Consider the following 18047-nt stretch of genomic DNA (forward strand, 5'->3'; position numbering starts at 1 on the left):
ACATTTGAGTTGATACCACCGAAAGCCATTTTAACAAAGAAAATCAGAACCAATGAAGCAGAAAAATCAAAAGAACGTAGTATATTGCCAAATGGATGGAAATTCTTGTGCTATAATCTCGCAGTCTCATCTAGAATCTTTGGAGATGAGAAAATGTGGGTTGTTATTTAAGATGTTAAGACAGTGCAATCTGCCCCCCACCTCCATGCCAGGTGAGGGTAAAGGGTAGCTAAAGGACAGAGATCATCCTGCCCTCCAGAGCTGTTTCTAATACGAATGACTCTCACCTATGCAAGAGCAAAAGGGATAGGCATGAAAAGGAATGGAAAGATTTTTAAAGCAGGAGTAAAAGAACTGGTGTTAATTTAAAAACATTGTCTACCTACTCTCAAGGCAAGGGTTAAATCTATCACAATCAAAATGGAACTACATTCATGGTCATTGCAAGTTAATTCCTTGGGAGAATCTGATTATAACAGTCTGTTCCTTGACAAGCACACTCGTTTTTTCAGCCAGTTCCAAGGCAAGGCAGGGAAGAGGAGAACTAGGCCTCACCAATCACAGCAGGATTAGAGGAGGCAGAGAGTCCTAGACGTTGCCCTAAAACACTTCCAGTAATATCATGGGGAGTTGTGGGTTCCCTGGCTGTAGAGACATACCCACTAAACCCTTCCTTGGGTCTGATTTCAACACAGCACAGAAGCCCTGCTGCTGCAAGAGTTCACTCTGAGTGGCCTAATTTGACTTCATTCTGCTTGGGCTTCTGTCCAATTGGCAGATATCCTCATAGAAGCTGATCTTAGACACTTTCCCTTTCTAATTTTTTGGCACCGTTGCCTCTGCTGCATGGGATATCATCTCTGAAACTTTATCTTGGGTTTCCCAGGTTTTGCTTGTTTGGGAGCTTCGGTTTGCTCTTAAATCTTTCTCCTAAATCACGAACCCCAAAGAGGGTCACGTGAAATACTAAATCGTGCCTAATTCCTTTGAGGCAAATATCAATTATCAAGTGACTTGCGTGCATGTTTCCAGCCATTCTGTGCCTTTCCCCCACCTCCCTCCAAAATGAGTAACTTCAGAAGCAAAAAGGCAAACACAAGGTAACATCACGAATGCCATACAAGTGCACCATTTTCTCTTACAGCTTAGACTTTATAGAATGAAATGCCAGGGATCTGATATTTATTATCTGAACGAGGTTTAACATTTGGAGAAATGTGTTCACATAACCTTGGAAAGAAAAGCAAGCTGATCCAACAGAGAAGAGGCAGTGGGCAGAAAACACGATGGGCACAATTTTGCTGTGTGTTGGGCAAAGTTAGAAAACTGGGTCCTTCTGAGCATAAAGAGCTCCCAGATGAGGTAACGGTTAAATACAAATCAATTTCCAACTCTTTGTGAGCGCCACCACATATCAATTTTAAATATACATGACCACAATATTCATAATGAATAAATCTTATGTTTTATTTAATACTTTGGCCAGACCAACCCCTTTGAAGGGATCACTAGTTTAGGAAAGAAGAACAACAAACCATCATTCACTTTCCTGCAGGTTTATCATTTTCGTAATTATTTCTATTGGTCCTGCTTTATTCTTTCTGCAAGTTAAGGGGTAGGGGAGTGTTTCTTTATTAGATCAGCAATGTCTGGTTCTTATCCAAATATTCCACCTAATAAGGACGTAAGTTCTCATGGATTGGACAACCACTCTGCAACATTCCTGAGAATTGAATAATATAATAATCTTGAAAGTCAGCAGAGTGGATTATCCACTTTTTTTTTTTTTCTGGACTTGAACTTGTGACCTTAACAGTAGCACTGCAAAAAAGCAAATGTGCTAAGCACTTTGCCAGAGTAACCTTCCATGTAGACTTTTCATCTTAAATACACACAACTGAAAACAACTACAATTTTTGGAAAATTATGTACAAACCCAATACTTCTTTTGATTACATATAAATACAAATTAGCTATCTTTCCTAAAAAGTGGTTATAATAGTAAATAAATACAAAATAAATCTGACCATTATACTTCATGTGCTGGGGTTGAACCCATATAAAATGTACAACTAAATACATTTTAAAATCTTTAAGGAATAATTCTCTGATTAAAATATTTGTTTTCCCAACTTCTTTTTGTAGATATAAATATATTTTCAAAATAACTGTGTTTTTTTTCTCCATTCCATTCCATAAATAAAGTCTTCATTGGGAAATATTAAAGTGTCAACTTGGTTTTTTTTTTTTTTTGCTTTTTTCTTAAAATATATATATGTGTGTGTGTGTGTGTATGTATTTATTTCATTTTGCTGTGCTAACGACACCCACAACCCTCCACAACCATGTCCTGATAGTTCTTTAATACGACCTTTTCGTTTTCATCAAGGTACAACATGGAGATAGCACTGAGTTCTGTTGGTACACAGCACGCCTTGGGAATCTTAGAATTAACGGAGTTGACCAACGTCTGAACAATGGCGTGATTAGTGGAGTTCAGGTGATCTGCCAGGGGAAAAGGGCATTCCCCATGGCAATAAAAGGCGTGGTACCCCGGGGGGGCTACAATCCAGTCATTCCACCCCACATCACTGAAGTCCACATACAAAGGGTGTCTCTTACAGCTGGACTTAAGGCGTTTGCGCTGTTTGTGTTTTGCTTGGCGCTTTTCTCTTTTGTGGAGGGGGTGTCCTTTCCCATCGTGGCCAAACGTTACTAGCAGTGGCCTGATCTGTGACCAGCTGTGCTCATCTTGGTGCAAAGACCTGCTAATCCTGACGTGTCTCTTGGAGACACCTTGGTTCTCCTCCAAGTGGGTCACTTCCACTACAAATCCGTGGTTGGTGAGCCCCTGCGCCGTCCACCTCATCACAGCAGGGGTGACATCAAAGCTCTCCCACTTGCTTGCGTTCTGATTCACCAACCTGGTGTCCAAAAGTCTGGTCACGGGGAACTTCAAGTTGGCTGCTGCAGGTTTTATAATCTCATAAATATTAATGCGGTGATGGAAACTGCTGTTGTTTTCCAAAGTTTCCTGCATCTGTTCCCGAAAAACCTGAAGTTCTGCTGAGGTGATAAACTCGTCAGTCGGGATAGAAGTTAAATTAAAGAAGAATCTCCGGGTTGTTTTCCCACTCATTTCTGGCAGTTCTTCCAAATATTCTAATTTGACATAAAAACAGGTGGAAAAAAAAAAAATCATTCAGTAAAGTACGTAATGACAGTCTGATGACCTGTGAGAATTTGTAAACCTCACTTCAGGGTTTGATTTAAGCCATGTAAAAGTTTGCAACCAGAAAATATCTTCCACTTTAGATAAAAAGGAAGGCTCCCTTTTCTGTACATCTATGTCAACATGCACACCATGAAGCAAAACTTCACAATTCATTGTTAGGTTGTTGGGTTTTTTTTTCCTCATTATGACGTTTTTAATCCAATACATGAATACTGCTTCCAGGTGGCTATAATAATGGGGGAAACACTGAAGCATTTCTTTGGAAGTCACGGACTTTAGGGCAAAAAAAAAAAAAAAAAAAAAAGTCAGCACTATAGTTAGTAGAGGTCTAATGAGTGAGGATTTGAGGAAATTATTGCATTTCTTAAAAAGAAAAAGGCTTTAATGTCAATCCCTTAAACGGTATTCTAAAACATTACTCTGCAATTTAGATGATTTACAAATCTCGATATACAGATTTCAGTTTCCTAATTAAAGAGTCTGAAACTCACCATCAACGATGACATTTTGCAAAGCACACCCTACTATTTTACTCCAAGTCCAGAGACAAAGGCATTTACAGGGATCGACTTCTTTGGAACCGTAAGGGTGGTACTAAGACACCGTAGTAATTAAGGCCAGACAATTTCAAGAGAAGGAACTTCGTAACTGTTGTCTGTTCTCTCACCTCCTTATGACCTCAAAAACCAAATCTCATGGTTGGTACTTTTGGAAGAAAACAAAAATGACTCTTCTGTCTTTAATTCCTTTGTCCTTAAAAAAATAATAAACCTACTAAAAACATGCACCTACCAAATAGACACAAAACAAAAAAACAAAAAAAAAGGGAAAATTTATAAAAAAATACCATTATAAGATTCAGGACATAAGGGATAATCTCATCCTACTACAGAATAAACATTCTATATCTAGTATCACTTCAAAATAGCCATTTAAGTGAGCTATGCATAAAAGCTTTTCCTGATTTAAGATTCCTGAATTTAAATTTTAAGGAGTATTGCTTTCCAAGCAAACAATAAACTATAAAACCACCTTGCATGCTTTAGTCTGCAAATCATCAAAGGTACACATTATCATTAAATTGGCAGTAAATAGCAATAGAATTTGAGACATTTGGATTTATTCTAGTTTTACCACATCCTGTCCTTTCATTGTCAAAAAACTTAACCTGCTTCATTCAGGATCCAACCTAAGGGCTAACAAAATCTGTTGACCATATTATTATCATAAATGGAAACTATATCGATCAATTTTATGGTTGTATTTCCCTTACATCAAGCAGCTGTAAGTTGTTTGGAAAATGTAGATATCTTAGCAAAGGAGAATCACATCAGGTCACTCAACTCAAAGGTTCTACTTGTGTAAAACTTCATCAAAGCACCAGTCGTCGCTGCAAGCTAAGTGGAAGGGCCCTTCAAGGACAGTTTACACCAAACTACGGAGTAATGCTTTAAGGGGATGCTTCTCAAACTTCAATCTTCACACAAAACACCTAAGACACCTTTAGTCTTCAAATGCAGATTCTGATTGGGGGGGGGGGGCCTGGGCTGGGACCTGAGAGGTGGGACCTGCATTTCTAGTAAACTCCCAGGTGAGGCCAGTGCTAGGAATTCATGGATTGCCCTTATAGGGCAAACCTTACAGGGTGAAAGTTTTAAAGGATGCTTTTCACATTGAAATGGTAAATTCCAGGAGCATATTTTAAAGTGATTCTTGGTCAAATAATATAAAAATGAGAAGATAAAACAGTAGTGTTGGCCAAGGAATAGGAGGTGAGTCCACGGGTGGGCAGCAGAACGATCTTCCAAAGCTCATCTACTTGGGATGTGGAGACTATCAGGCCAAGAAGTAAACCCTCCATGGTCCCCTCATGTCTGCAAAGCTACACCTGTTGGGAATACTTCTGGGGAGCTATTCACACTCTAAGCTGATGGTACTTCAGGCCAGGCAGTATTTTTATTTTTTGTTTAATTTTTATTTAAATTCAATTAATTAATTAACATACAGTCTATTATTAGCTTCAGAGGTAGAGGTCAGTGATTCATCGTTGCATACAACATGCAGTGCTCATTCCATCACGTGCCCTCCTTAATGCCCATCACCAGTAACCCCACCCCCACCGACCTCCCCTCCAGCAACCCTCAGTTTGTTTCCTAGAGTTAAGAGTCTCTCATGATTTGTCTCATTCTGATTTTGTCTTAATTTATTTCTAAAATAACTCTCCGACCAATCAGAGCAGGGCTCTTCTTGGTGGCTCCAACAAGTATCAAGGATTGTGTTTAGCTCCTTCTTTCCTTCCCTCCCTGTAATCCAGGGGCCCTCTAATGTTTCCACTGAAGGTATTCTTTTAGCTGAGAAGCCAACAGATACCAAAGAAAAAAGGAGTGACATAAAAATCAGTGGTGTCCCCCAGATGTAATAACATAGAGCCAGATCTGGCTTGAACTACTGATTTCTCTGATACCAGCACACCTAAGAACACTCTCTTTTATTATAAAGACGGGGGAAGAAAGGCCAATTATCCAGGGCCTTTGCTGAACAGTTGTATTAATAAGGTGCCTGGACAGGGGAGGTTGGGGGGGTGGGGGCCGCAAGGAATAAGGTACCCAGAGAAATCACAACTGCAACAAAACTCTGATTCCAAATCCATAAATGAGAAGTTATGAGCACATATAGACATGAGCACACACAGACACATACACAGCCAGAGGACACACCAAAGGGACACTCCCCAAGACCAGCATGAAAAACAGGTAGAATGAGTAAAGATGGGTATAAAGGAGGTGTACAATAGAATAACCCTCCAGAGGTGCCTGGGTGGCTCAGTGGGTTAAAGCCTCTGCCTTCGGCTCAGGTCATGATCCCAGAGTCCTGGGATCGAGTACGGCATCGGGCTCTCTGCTCAGCGGGGAGCCTGTTTCCTTTCTTCTGTCTCTCTCTCTCTCTCTGCCTCTCTGCCTGCTTGTGATCTCTGTCAAATTAAAACAAAACAAAACAAAAAAAACCTCCAGAAGATAAATCTAAGACTGACGTGAATCATATAAAATTGCCACTGTTTGACTAGATTTGACATGTTAAAAAAACAGCAATTTCATGTACTTCGAAATCTCACTGTAAGTTAAGTAGCAGGGAGGCTACTCACTTAGGAAGTAACTTAGCAAAGGCAAGAGCTCCACTCTCAAATAGCAAGTAATGTGATGACCTTTCCCTGAATTCCCAGCTTCATTAAGAACCAGGAGATGGAGAGGAGAAGTGAGTTGGGTGAAATCAGAGGGAGAGACAAACTATGAGACTGTAGACTCTGAGATAAATTGAGGGTTTGGGGGGGGTGGTGAGCCTGGTGGTGGGTATTAAGGAGGGTACATATTGCATGGAGCACTGGGTGTGGTACACAAACAATGCATTTTGGAACACTGAAAAAAATAAAATTAAAAAAAAAAAAAGAACGTCTATTTGTCCTTAATACAAAGGACTCTGGTGCTGGCCCTGTGGATGCAGGTCACAGAGGTAAGTTAGACAACTCCAAATCCAGTAAGAAACAGCTCAAGTTTGGGGCACCTACCACCACTTCCTTTGATCTGCAAGGACTGAATTTCTTCTTAAGGGTAGAAAAATCAAAACTTATTTGAAATAAAGTAAAGAAAAAAAAAAAGCTGCACATCATTACACCACACCTGGGGATTCTAAAAATATAGAGCATTTACCTAAGTAGATGATGTATGTTTTTTTAGAGGCTTATATAGTTATCACGTCTCTGTAAATAACGCTTGTTGAAAAAGCTGAACTTGTAAAGGGATTTGTGTATTCCAGCCCATTTTAGACCTGGGTTCTTGAGCCTTATCTTTCTTATCCAAAAAGATGGAGCTATGGCTGCAGAAATGGGGGGAAGTAAAGAAATATATGGCACCAGTGACATGTGACCTCTCCTCCAAAAGGGAAGTTCTAACAATTATCTATACTCTGTCAATTATTTGTCTACATCCAAGTAATACAAAAGAGGAGTCTGAATTCCCTCAGCCAGCCTGGGTTCACTCTGGCCTCCTCTTCCCTAGATAAGTGGGGCAACTGGACATAAGAGAAAGAAGTCAACAGGATAATGCCTCTGGCGTGCTGGAGACTTCTTTGTGCCCTGTCCAGCACAAAGATTGTTACAGGAATCATCTCACAACAAACAGATTAGGGAGGGAGTCTTATCTCCATTTTGGAAATGAAATTCTTGGAGCTCAGAGAGGTTATGGGACTTTCTTAAGGTCACAGAGCTAATAAATGAAGAGCTGAGTCTGAGTCTACTACAGTTCTGAAGTTTCTGGCCACTAGGAGCCACTACCTGACACAGGGGAGGAGTCAAAAACTCAAGCAAGGGGCACCTGGGTGGCTCTGTTCTTAAAGAGCCTGCCTTCAGCTCAGGTCATGATCTCCAAGTCCTAGGATCCAGCCTCACTTAGGGCTTCCTGCTCAGGGCAGGGAGTCGGCTTCTCCCTCTCCCTCTGCCCCTGCCCCCACTCGTGCATGCTCTCTCTCTCTCTGTCTCTCAAATAAATAAAATCTTAAACAAACTCAAGCAAATGTCAAAAATAATTGGGGTACATTTATATTTGCTACAGTAATAACCAGAGGATAAATTCTTTCCCAACCAAAGGGACAGAAATATACTATCACCCAAGTACAGGGGAGAGAAGATACAACTAAGAATAGTTGTATCTCTACTACTCTTTAGGGCCCCTGGGACATAAAGATCTTGTCTGAAACCACTGATACCTTGCAGCTGCCTTTTTGTCCTCAAGAATGGTGAGTCTTAACAGAAAAGGGAATTCTCATGTTTTGAGAATTTTGCAACACTCTGGCCCAAAAGCATCCATGAAAACAACGACAACTGGGAGGGATACTATAGCAAATCAGTAAGACTGGAAATCACTGCCCTGAAATGAATTCAAAGTGACTGAGAATAGGAAACAATATTTTCTAGAATTTAAAATAATGGCTAAAGAATTAATATTATCAAGGAGAAAAAAATATATAAAATAAGAAGGTTAAAAGGAAACTGTTTTAAAAAAAAAAAGACAACAAAAGATATGGCAACTAAAGGAAAAGTATGGTCATCCTTACAAACCCTGATCTGCCCAGCCTTAACTCCAACACCTTTGGAATGATTATGTGTCCTCTTACTGTCCTTTGACTACTTAGTGAAATACACAAAGGACAAATCTAAAAAAAAAAAAAAGAAGAAGACAAAACCGCTCAATGAGAAGGATACAGAGGAACCACCAAAAGAGTGGAGGGCAGAAAATATTAATCCAAAAACAATTGTTGGGCACCAAAGCCTCAACCTCCAAAGACTTCCAAAGAGAATGCCTGTTTTGCTTTGACGGAGTTCTTCTTAAGGACACTGAACTACCTGGGGATACTAGGGAAGCCCATCAGGCAGGTATTGCATTGGGGAGTGTGTATATCCTTTGCTTACACTGTCAGTTTGTGATACAAGTTCTCTCTTTTAGGGCAGCAACTGCTTCTTGAACTCTCCTGTTATACAGATATTTTCATGATAATTACATCTGTGGGAAAAGAGTTAATCTCTATTCAAAGGCTTTAGTCATGGAGGCAAACAATTCCATTGTTTCATTCAAAAAGACTTGTATCCTTCAGAGTCTGGAGAGCAAGCACATGTCCTTCCATATTCCACTTAGGCCTTTCTGCAGGAAAGCATAAAGACTTTTTGCAGGGCCAATCAAGTCAACCAGTTTCAATGTGTTTTTAACTACAGCAAAGCACAGAACACTCTTCCCCATTGCAGAAGTGATTTTTCTGTCCTCCGTGGCAGTGGAGAAAGGTCTGTAGGGCCAAAGAACTTTTTAATGATTGAGAAAAGAAAACTGCTGCAGCACGTGGGTCCTCCTGAGTGAAAAGGATTATATACAGAGGACTAGGCAAAGCTGAATAGGAGAAATGACAACTGATAATTTTGTTTCAGCTTGCCTACCGTGTGGTCCCATTACCTCCACACCGCAGTGGATATCTGATAACCATGATATCTCTGGTCTTAGCCATTTCACCAAATCACCCAGCTCCCACCCACAAATAAAACCAACAGGTAGTTCTTGGAATCAGGCCCTTAGTCCTCCACCAAACAAATGCCCATTAAGGTTGTATGAGCCACGTTCTGCTCTTAAAGCCAGCTGCCCTAATCACATGGTTGATTAAAAGATTTTTAGTGCCATGCATTGTACAAGGATGTTTATAAAAACCTCCTGGTTTACACAAAAATGAAATGGTCTTTGAAAAATAGGTTATGTGGCCTAACAATCATGTACTAACAGATTGTTAGTACAACAGAAGAAATGGATTTGATGAAATTTGAGGGAAAAAATTACCTGGCTTTTCTCTATCATGTAACTGCATTAAGATGGGACATTACTCTTCAGTTGATTTTAAGCAAGTTGATTACCTTTGCACTGTTTTGCACATAACATGTACACTTTTAAAGTGATAAATTCTGATTTATAAACTCAAGCATGCTATTTAAGTTAAAATAACACTCAAATAATTTGTAGCCCGTTTAGTTTTGATCAAGCCCCTTCTAGAGGAAGGAGAAATCCACAAACTTTACTGAAGGAATCCTCCTGCAGCTGAATGTTTTAGGTGTCAAATGACTTAAATATTCCTTCTTTTAGGTTAGAAGAGACACACAGTACCTTCCTGGCCTTAAAAATAGTTAAGAGTGGTTCCAGGCTAAATTTCCAGGAGAGGTGACTGAAATAGCTACTCTCGCTACTTTCCTATGCAGAAAAAAACAATTCTAATCAGCATCAGCTGGGAATGATAAGGGACATCTATAACCATCCCAAGGTTATGTTGACAGAACATTCAGGAGTGAAAACAATACTATATATGACAAGAGACAACTTCTGGCGTTAGTCAGTGAATCCTGAAGGAGTAAAATTGTATCTTATACCCTTTCTCATGGCGCTCTACTGCAAAAAGCACCTTACTTGGAACTGTGCTGGAAAATGACCGGTTATGATAAACGGATTATCAATTCAGTGTCCCCCTTACAGTGTACGCCTGCTTTGATGTAGTAGTATCTTTCGTTATGCAACCTGCCTTTGGGACTTCTTCGCAATATCCAGAGCTGTTCTCACAAAAAGTGTAGTCATCCTTCACACTGGGAGAAAATGCCTGGCTGCAATATTTCTTATTTGTACATATCAGAGCATAGATTTCTACTTGAAATTTACCACCTCAAGGCAAGAAAAGGGGCACTTTACTTCCAACTGCCCAGTAACCTACAAGTGGCTGTTCTGTGACATACAGCTTTGGATCTTTCTCTTGAACTTGAAACCCATGCTCTATTTGCAACGTATTAAGCCAAAGGGGAATTTAAAAGTATAGAAAAAAAGAACTAGTGTAGAACATATTTTTGACTAATTGATCCAAGAACTTGGGTACAACAGATGTCAACAGTTCCTCTCAAACATTTCAAATTCACTAAATGCTCTTCTGATGAAACAAGCAGAAACATCCTACCTTAGGAAAACCACATCCACTCTCATAAAGGAAAAAAAAAATCCACATTTCAGTGCACATTTAAAAAAAAACAAAAAACAAAAAAACAAACAAACAAAAAAACAGGCAGCTGCTGCAAAAGCTTTTATCTGAAGGCTTGCCTTGTCTCTACTAAGGAGTCCATCTCAGATTTAAGCACAAAACAAGAAAGTCACTGTGGAAACAATAAGATTGATTGTGGCATTGATCTCCCACAGGGATTAGACAGGGATTCGAAATCTTCCAAACCAGGCCCAGATCAACTGAAAATTAGAAAGACTTTGGGACCCAGGCTTTGATTTTTCAATAGTATCTCTGAAAATTCTGCACTTGGCTGTGTCTAACCTGAAACCCCAGCTTAAGCAGGAGAAGCAGACTTACAGGGCAAGGGCTTCCAAACAGAGGAAAAGAGATCCCCATCTGCCCCCCTTCTTTTCATTCTTCCTCTACGAAATTCTTGCACGTTTAACTGACTAGGGGCATGCCTCTTGTCCTCATCTTCCCCATCACTTGATTTCTCTCCAGTTCCTGGAGGAGGAGTCGCTCTTCTGGCTACAAGCCAAGAAAAGGATGCGGATTTACCAATGGGGAATCCCGGGTTCCCGCGCCACACAGGCAGTGCGTTAAAGCCAGGTTCGGAAAAGGCAAGAATGGAAACGTCTGCGGCGGCGCCCTGGCCAAGCTGCCTTTCCAGGGATGCCAACCGTCAGCCCACGGTGGGGAGCTTTTGGAGGTGGCTCTCCCCCCGCATCTCCGCCCCCACTCTCGGCTCCACGCCTCACCTTCGTGGTGGAAGCTGCGCACGGTGTTGGCGAGGCTGGCTGCCCTCTCCAGCCGGTGGTCCGGGGCGGGTGCGCCCGGCTGACCCGAGTGCCGGCGGTACAGGTCCAGCATGTAGGGGGGCACCACGGCGTCCCTGCTGGGGGTCGGTCTCCGCTTCAGGCCGAACATGCTGAGCAGCCGCAACTCGAACTCGCTTAGGACTTCGTCCGAGGGCTGGGAAGATGAGCGGCCAGTGGATGCCGCGAACTTCCTCCGGCCCAACTCGGGAATGAGACCGGCCGCGCCGCCCAGGAGGACCTGGGGAAGCAGCAACGCTAGAAGACAGCGGGTCCCGGCCACCATGGTCGACCTGCGGACAGGACCGACGTGAGTCACCGCGTTCCCCCGCCAACCCTCTCCCCTCCTGCCCCCGCGTCCCCGGGCTCCCGTTCAGTCCGTTGCCTCCTCCTCCAGGGTGCCCACCTAGTTTGCAAAACTCGCGGAGATACTTGAAAGGGGCTAAGCTCCAACGTTTGGGAGAACGGAAAGCCCCTAGTTCCCGAGCCCGAAGGCTTTTCCCCTTCCATCTCACTCTCATCCATCTGATACGATTTGCGCGCGCGCGCGCGCACGCACGCACACGCGCGCACACACACACACACACACACACACACGCCCCACCAGCGTCAAGACTGTCACCTTTTTTTCTGTGACACTCGCGCTGACAGCCTGTGCAGGGAACCTGGGGAAACCACCACCGCTTGGTCTGACACCTCTCCGTTCCCTAAACAAACCCAAACACATTGCCCAGCGCTCGCTTGAATATAAACACGCACGAATGGTGCATGTGACTTCCTTACAGGCACTGTATAGAACTTCCTGATACACACACACACACACACACACACACACACAGAGTCTATAACTTCCAGACCCAGTAAACTCAAGGCCACAACTTTCGAAGCCACTTGCAACTTGTGGCCCACATCTCTAACCTCTGAGGTGTCAAGACAGGCCACTCCGACTCCGAACTACCCCCCCCCCCGCCAAGCAGTCAAGATACACATGTATACTCCTCGAACTAGTATCTATTAATTCACGTGTCAATAGAAGATGATATTGAAGTACTGTCCAGCTCTCATTCCTGGAAACAAACAGGGAGAACCCCAACTTCTAGTTTTTTCCTAAATGGGACTTGGCTCTGAGTGGACAGCAGGTCTTCCTGAGAAACTTGAATAAGGGAGAAAGATGACGGTGGCAGGGCGTAAGGGTTGGCAACTAACGGGTGAAATCCAGAGGCCACCCTCTTGAAGGGATTTCTGTGACTTTTTTTTTTTTTTTAATCATCTAAGTGTTAACAGCCCTAATAAAATACTAAAGAGAAGAAAGGGAGGAGGGGCGGAAGAGTGCGAGCCAGGAGGGCTAGGCTGACGGTCGCCCGGGGCGGTCGGATGGGGGCATCCCCGCAGGGGCTCGGCTGCACGTGGACCTGGAGGGGGGTCTGTTTACGTCCGGCCAGGCCCAGCCCCAAGACTGGGTAGGCAGCAGCGGCCGCCCAGGCCCCGCTCCCAAACCCCCAGTCCCAGCCTGGGGCCCACGTCCTCTACCTTTAGGAGACCGCAGACCGTCTAAGAAGCACGCGGGGACTCGTCCATTGAAAGAGCCTCCACATGGAAAAAGCTCTGGTCGAACGACCTGGTTCAGGGACCGAGTTCCCTTCCTTCGCCTCCTCCTCCTCCCGGGTGCCGGCGGGGCAGTCCTCCTCGCGCAGGGAACGGCGTCTCGGGGTCGGGCCCAGCAGACGAGCGGAGGGACGCGGGGTCCGGAGGCGGCGAGGCTGGGTCCGCTGGGGCAAAGGCACCGGCGCGAAGTGGGGAGCGCAAGCTATTCTCCCTGCAAGTTCAAGAAGTCTCCAGCCAAGTGCTGACACACAACAACAGCGAGCAGGGGGAGGAGTGCGAGGCAGGGAGGAGAAGGGAGAGAGGAAAAGCTGGTGCTGTCTTTGTCCTTAGGAACCAGCGCCCGCGGGACGCGTGGCCCCGCGCGGAGCCGGCTGCAGCACTCGGGGGGCGAGGGTCGGGCGCTCCGCGCTAACTCCGCCGCGGCCCATGGCTCGGGGCAGCCATCCTGAGAGACGCCGGGTCCGGGCAAGGGCGCAGCGGCGATCTCGGTGCCGGGCGAGTTGCCCCCCCGCATCACTCTGCCTTACTCCAGCGCACCCCCATTAGCGCTCGCCAGCTGAAACGCCCGCGGCTCCGGCGCTCCGGCGTCCTCGGGCGCATTCTCCGGCGAGTCGAGCCGAGTCCCGGGCCGCCGAGGCGGGTGGCCGCGCTCTTCCCTCGCCCTTCTAGCCCCCGGGCCAGCTGCTTTGTGGCCAGCCTGGGGTCCGCTCACACGTCGACCGGCGCGTCGCAGGCCCCCGTGCTCCCGCAGTAGGTGATCGGCATCGCGGCGCTCGGGCTCGGCTCCCGGCTCCCTCGCGCTCTGCGCGCCGGTGCTCGGCTCTGGCGCGGCCCGGGCAGCCGAGGCCACGGCGCAGTGGCGCGCACGGCCGGGCGCTCCAGCCCGCGCGAGGTCTGCGGCGCGCTGGTGCCTCGGAGCACTAAGTAATCCGCGAGGCGCTCGCCGCGAAGTAGTTCGCGTCGGCGGCGGAGCCTGTGGCGGCTGATGTCCGGCGGCGGCTGCCAATCCCCGGCGGGGTGTGGGAAGCGGAGCGGCAGGCGCAGCGCAAGCCGGGCGCAGCGCGGCGGGGCGAGGACTCCGGCGGCGACGGCGGCGGCGGCGGCGCCGTGGCGCGGCGCTCGCGGCTTTTAAAGGGGACGCAGTCACCCTCTCCGCGGAGGCCGAACACCTCCCCCTCGGTGGCGCGGCTCGCCGGGGATCCCCGAGCGGGCGGGAGCGGCGCGCAGGGGTGTGGACGGCGCGCCGGGGCAGCCGCGGCGGGGTGGGGCCGAGGGCGGGGACGCGTGGCCGCCGAGGGGGGCGCTCGCGCATCCAGCCCCTGCTCTCAAAGGGGAGAGCTACTGGAGCGCGGGACCCTCGCTGGGACTGCGGGGGCGGAATTCGGAACAAACACAGGGTCGGGCCTTTATTTCCCACCCGGCCCGTTATTCAACTTTCAGTTTGAAGTTTTTCGGTACTAGACGATGAAAAAAAGGAAAAAAAAAAAAAAAAAAGACCTCAACCAAGTTACACAGCAGCGTGGCATGGGCTTGGGTAGACACTTCTGTTTCCCCAGGGTAGGAGAGTTAAAAGAATACTACAGATTGCAAAATAGGTGTCATTTAACTTTAACACACACAGGTATGTGTATATACATATGTAAACGCGTGAGTACGCATTTACACTTATGTATACATTTATGTTTATGTAAATGTTCTATTCAGATAAATGTACATGTAACATACGAAAATATTCGTGTGTCTCTATCAGTAGATCTATATATGTAAATATACGCTAACGAAAGTACTTTTCTATAAATATACGTCTACGTATCTACGTATGTGACTTGGATATGGTCCCGCTCTACATGATACTCGCAACGTTGACTCCTGTGTTTGGCGGTCCGAAGAGAGGATGATTATTATTTTTTATGGTAGCCATTACTTCATGCTCTGTGATATTTATCTTGCCCCACTCAGGAGCAGGCGACTGGCAGCTCAGAGGAAGGTAAAATAATGCACAGTGTGATCCAAGCGTGCAAGACCTTAGAACCTTCTGACCCACCAGGCCCCAGTAGCAGGTAGGCGACATGTGCTCAAGTCACTTGTCCTCCTCAGCCAAATATTGTCCAAATCTGCCGCACCATGGTTTCAAGGTTAAGACTTTCTGTCCCTCCCAGGGTTCCAGGACCCTCTGTGCATGACACAACCAACCAGGTTGCCCAGAAGCCCAGGGCAGAAATTTTTTGGAAAAAACCAGATCAGCAAAATCAAGTTTGTTTGCACAGAACCTCCAGCCTGCAAAGCAGAAAAAGTCTGAAGCCGGAGCTCTTAACAGCATATTATCCATGTGTATTATTTTTTCAGTTGGGAAGCTAAAATAATTCTAGGTTCTGCTCACGTAAATCGGATTAGCAACCCACAGAGGGGAATTAGGCACTTGCTGTTTCTGAAAGTATAAAGGTCAAATAAGGTATTTTGGAGGAAGCCTACCTACTAGGAAAATAAATGGGGTGGGGGAGGGGAAATACTCAGGAGCATGCTACTTTTTTCTCCCCTGAAAATAACATGCTATAGAGGCTGCTTGTCCCTCTGCAGCATTGGCTCCCTAACAAGTCGGCAACAGAACATATCCTACCCTTAAACACTTACCTTAAAAATTGTTTATTGTGCTTCCAAAACTATTTCCTTCCCTATCAAGTTTAACTGAGAAGTTAATAATTGTTTCTATCATCAGGGAGATTTAGAAAACAAAACAATGAGACCTAAATCAGTATGTAGCTTTTAAAGAGGAGGAGAAAGATGACAGCTGTTGGATGCTCCTTGAGTAAAGATGAAAACTAAATCTCTGGCGATGACATCAAGGTTGCCTTGCAGCTTGAGGCCTCCATTACTTGCAAATTTGAAACTTTGTCCGTGTCTGAAATAATCTTCGACAGAAAATGGACACTTCTAGGCTCTCCCTTCCATCTCAGTGTTGCCCATCACAGGATTTCTTTCAAGTATGATGTAAGATTTCTGAGGGACTGCTGAATGCCTGTCCCAAGCACAACTTCCTCAATTTTGGCCCTATTTATGGAAGAGTCCTGCTTTCTGGTTGTTTTTTAGAGATGGCTGCCCTCTTGTGGTGGAAATGAATTCCAAGTGTTGGTAGAAAAAAAATCCCTAAATAAATAAGTAAATAAGTAAGTAAATAAATAAATAATCTCCACAGGCTGAATTGGGGTACAAACTACAGGGTGATCATACCTGCTCACTTTCCAAGCAACAGAAATAATTAGAAACTATAACTCTAAATGGGGATGACCTATCTCTCTTTTTACTCTCTGCTAATAGCCACCTTCCACCTGTAACTCAGAATGCAAGTTTATTAATTTAGGTGTCAGTGTCTTTGAGCTTTGAGCATATCACTTACTGCCAACTGTGGCCAGCCTTACTTTTTCAAAGGTTTATTACAAGTTTTTCAGTCCATAAGGTGAGATTCATTCTTTGTGGGCAAATCAAATTTGGTGTTATCTGCCAGATGTGAGGAGTGGCCAGAGTGGGGGTGTGGAGTTTGGGGGAAGGGTTGATGGTAGTTGCTAGAGGACAAAAGCAAATGATGTTAAAAAAAAAAAAAGAAAGAAAGAAAGAAAGAAAGAAAAACATACTCTGTAAGTATGAAAGAGGGTGTTGCTATTCCCTTCCAGTTATTTCTTACCAGTTTTTTAAAGAGATTCCAGAAATCCACATTTGATTATATGTGGACATGACCTACGATGAAATTAAGTGCTTAAACAGTCATACTTTGGCAACTTTTCCTTTAGCAGTTCAGCCCAGATAATGTTTAATTTTATTGCATCCTGCAGCTATTAGCATTCACCATTGTTCTTGCTAGGTCAACCATTATGCAAATTAACATTAAAATGATCCTTACTATTGTAAAGGTCACAGCAGGCATTAAATGATCCATCTACCTTGTAATTGTCATTCCACTGAAACCTGTGGCAACTCCCCTGAGAAACCTCTTGGCTTTTTAGCATACTATCACTTTGTTACTAGTGTGACACCCAACACCAATACTTACTTCACAGGGACCAGCAGCCACAGCAAAAGAGCAGCATCTCGTCAATCAAACTTTGACCTGTTTGGTGTGTGGTTAGATATGGTAGAAAGATCAGAGGGTGGAGTGATTTATTTGTAAAACTAGGCTTAGTAGGCCAAAGCAGGTTGCTGCTTTCAGGCAACCACTAAGTGATCTTAAAAATTAGGGTAGAATGAGCTTTGTGAATTGACTAGATTGTATTTTAGGATGTACACAGAAGGTATTCTATCAACAAGTTGGTGACAACCCAAGACCTAATTGGGTGACTGAGATTCTTGTTCTATTTCAGTTGTGCATGGCTGAATTTAAAAGGTCAGCTCTTGGGGCATCTGGGTGGCCCAGTCAGTTAAGCATTCAACTCTTGATTTCAGCTCAGATCATGATCCTGGGGTTGTGAGATGGAGCCCTGTGTAGGGCTCCACTGGGCTTGCAGCCTGTTTAAGATTCTCCCTTGGGGCTCTCTCTCTTCATTTCTCTCTTTCTCCCTTCCTCCCTCCCTCCCTCTCTCCCCTCTCTCAAAAATAAATCAATTAATTAAAAAAATAAAATGGTCATCTCTTGGGCTCATCTGTTGATCAGGGTAAAAGAAAAAAAAAATACACACACATACACATACATATTCTGCTTACCTCAGACTGCATGATGAAGGTCAAATGCATAAAACATGTGTGGAATTGGAGATTTTAAAAATGCCATACAAACAAAAGATCCTGATTGCCACTCTATATATCTTGAAATGTGTTTTTCAGCTTTCTGCTTGAAATAT

General features: G+C 44.6%; 1 protein-coding gene across 1 annotated transcript; it reads right to left on the minus strand.

Moving 5' to 3' along the window:
* Window positions 1–1165: 1165 nt before the first annotated feature.
* Window positions 1166–14318, minus strand: BMP2 (bone morphogenetic protein 2). The gene is made up of 3 exons (XM_004751537.3): window positions 13144–14318; window positions 11557–11906; window positions 1166–3162 (listed from the first exon to the last, which is right to left on the minus strand). The coding sequence occupies exons 2-3, from the start codon at window positions 11897–11899 to the stop codon at window positions 2318–2320; spliced, it is 1188 nt and encodes a 395-aa protein (XP_004751594.1). The 5' UTR covers window positions 11900–11906; window positions 13144–14318; the 3' UTR covers window positions 1166–2317.
* Between the last annotated feature and the right edge of the window lie 3729 nt (window positions 14319–18047).

The sequence above is a fragment of the Mustela putorius genome, unplaced genomic scaffold, assembly GCF_011764305.1.
Source record: "Mustela putorius furo isolate JIRA1106 unplaced genomic scaffold, ASM1176430v1.1 tig00000874_pilon_pilon_pilon, whole genome shotgun sequence".
Lineage (NCBI taxonomy): Eukaryota > Metazoa > Chordata > Mammalia > Carnivora > Mustelidae > Mustela > Mustela putorius.

What these genes read in the sequence shown, in the direction of transcription:
- BMP2 (XM_004751537.3), bottom strand. Translation starts at nt 11,899, where the DNA reads ATGGTGGCCGGGACCCGCTGTCTTCTAGCGTTGCTGCTTCCCCAGGTC. An exon ending in GCGCAGCTTCCACCACGAAG is followed by an intron (nt 3,163 to 11,556) that starts GTGAGGCGTGGA and finishes ATGTCAAATTAG; the next exon opens with AATATTTGGAAGAACTGCCA.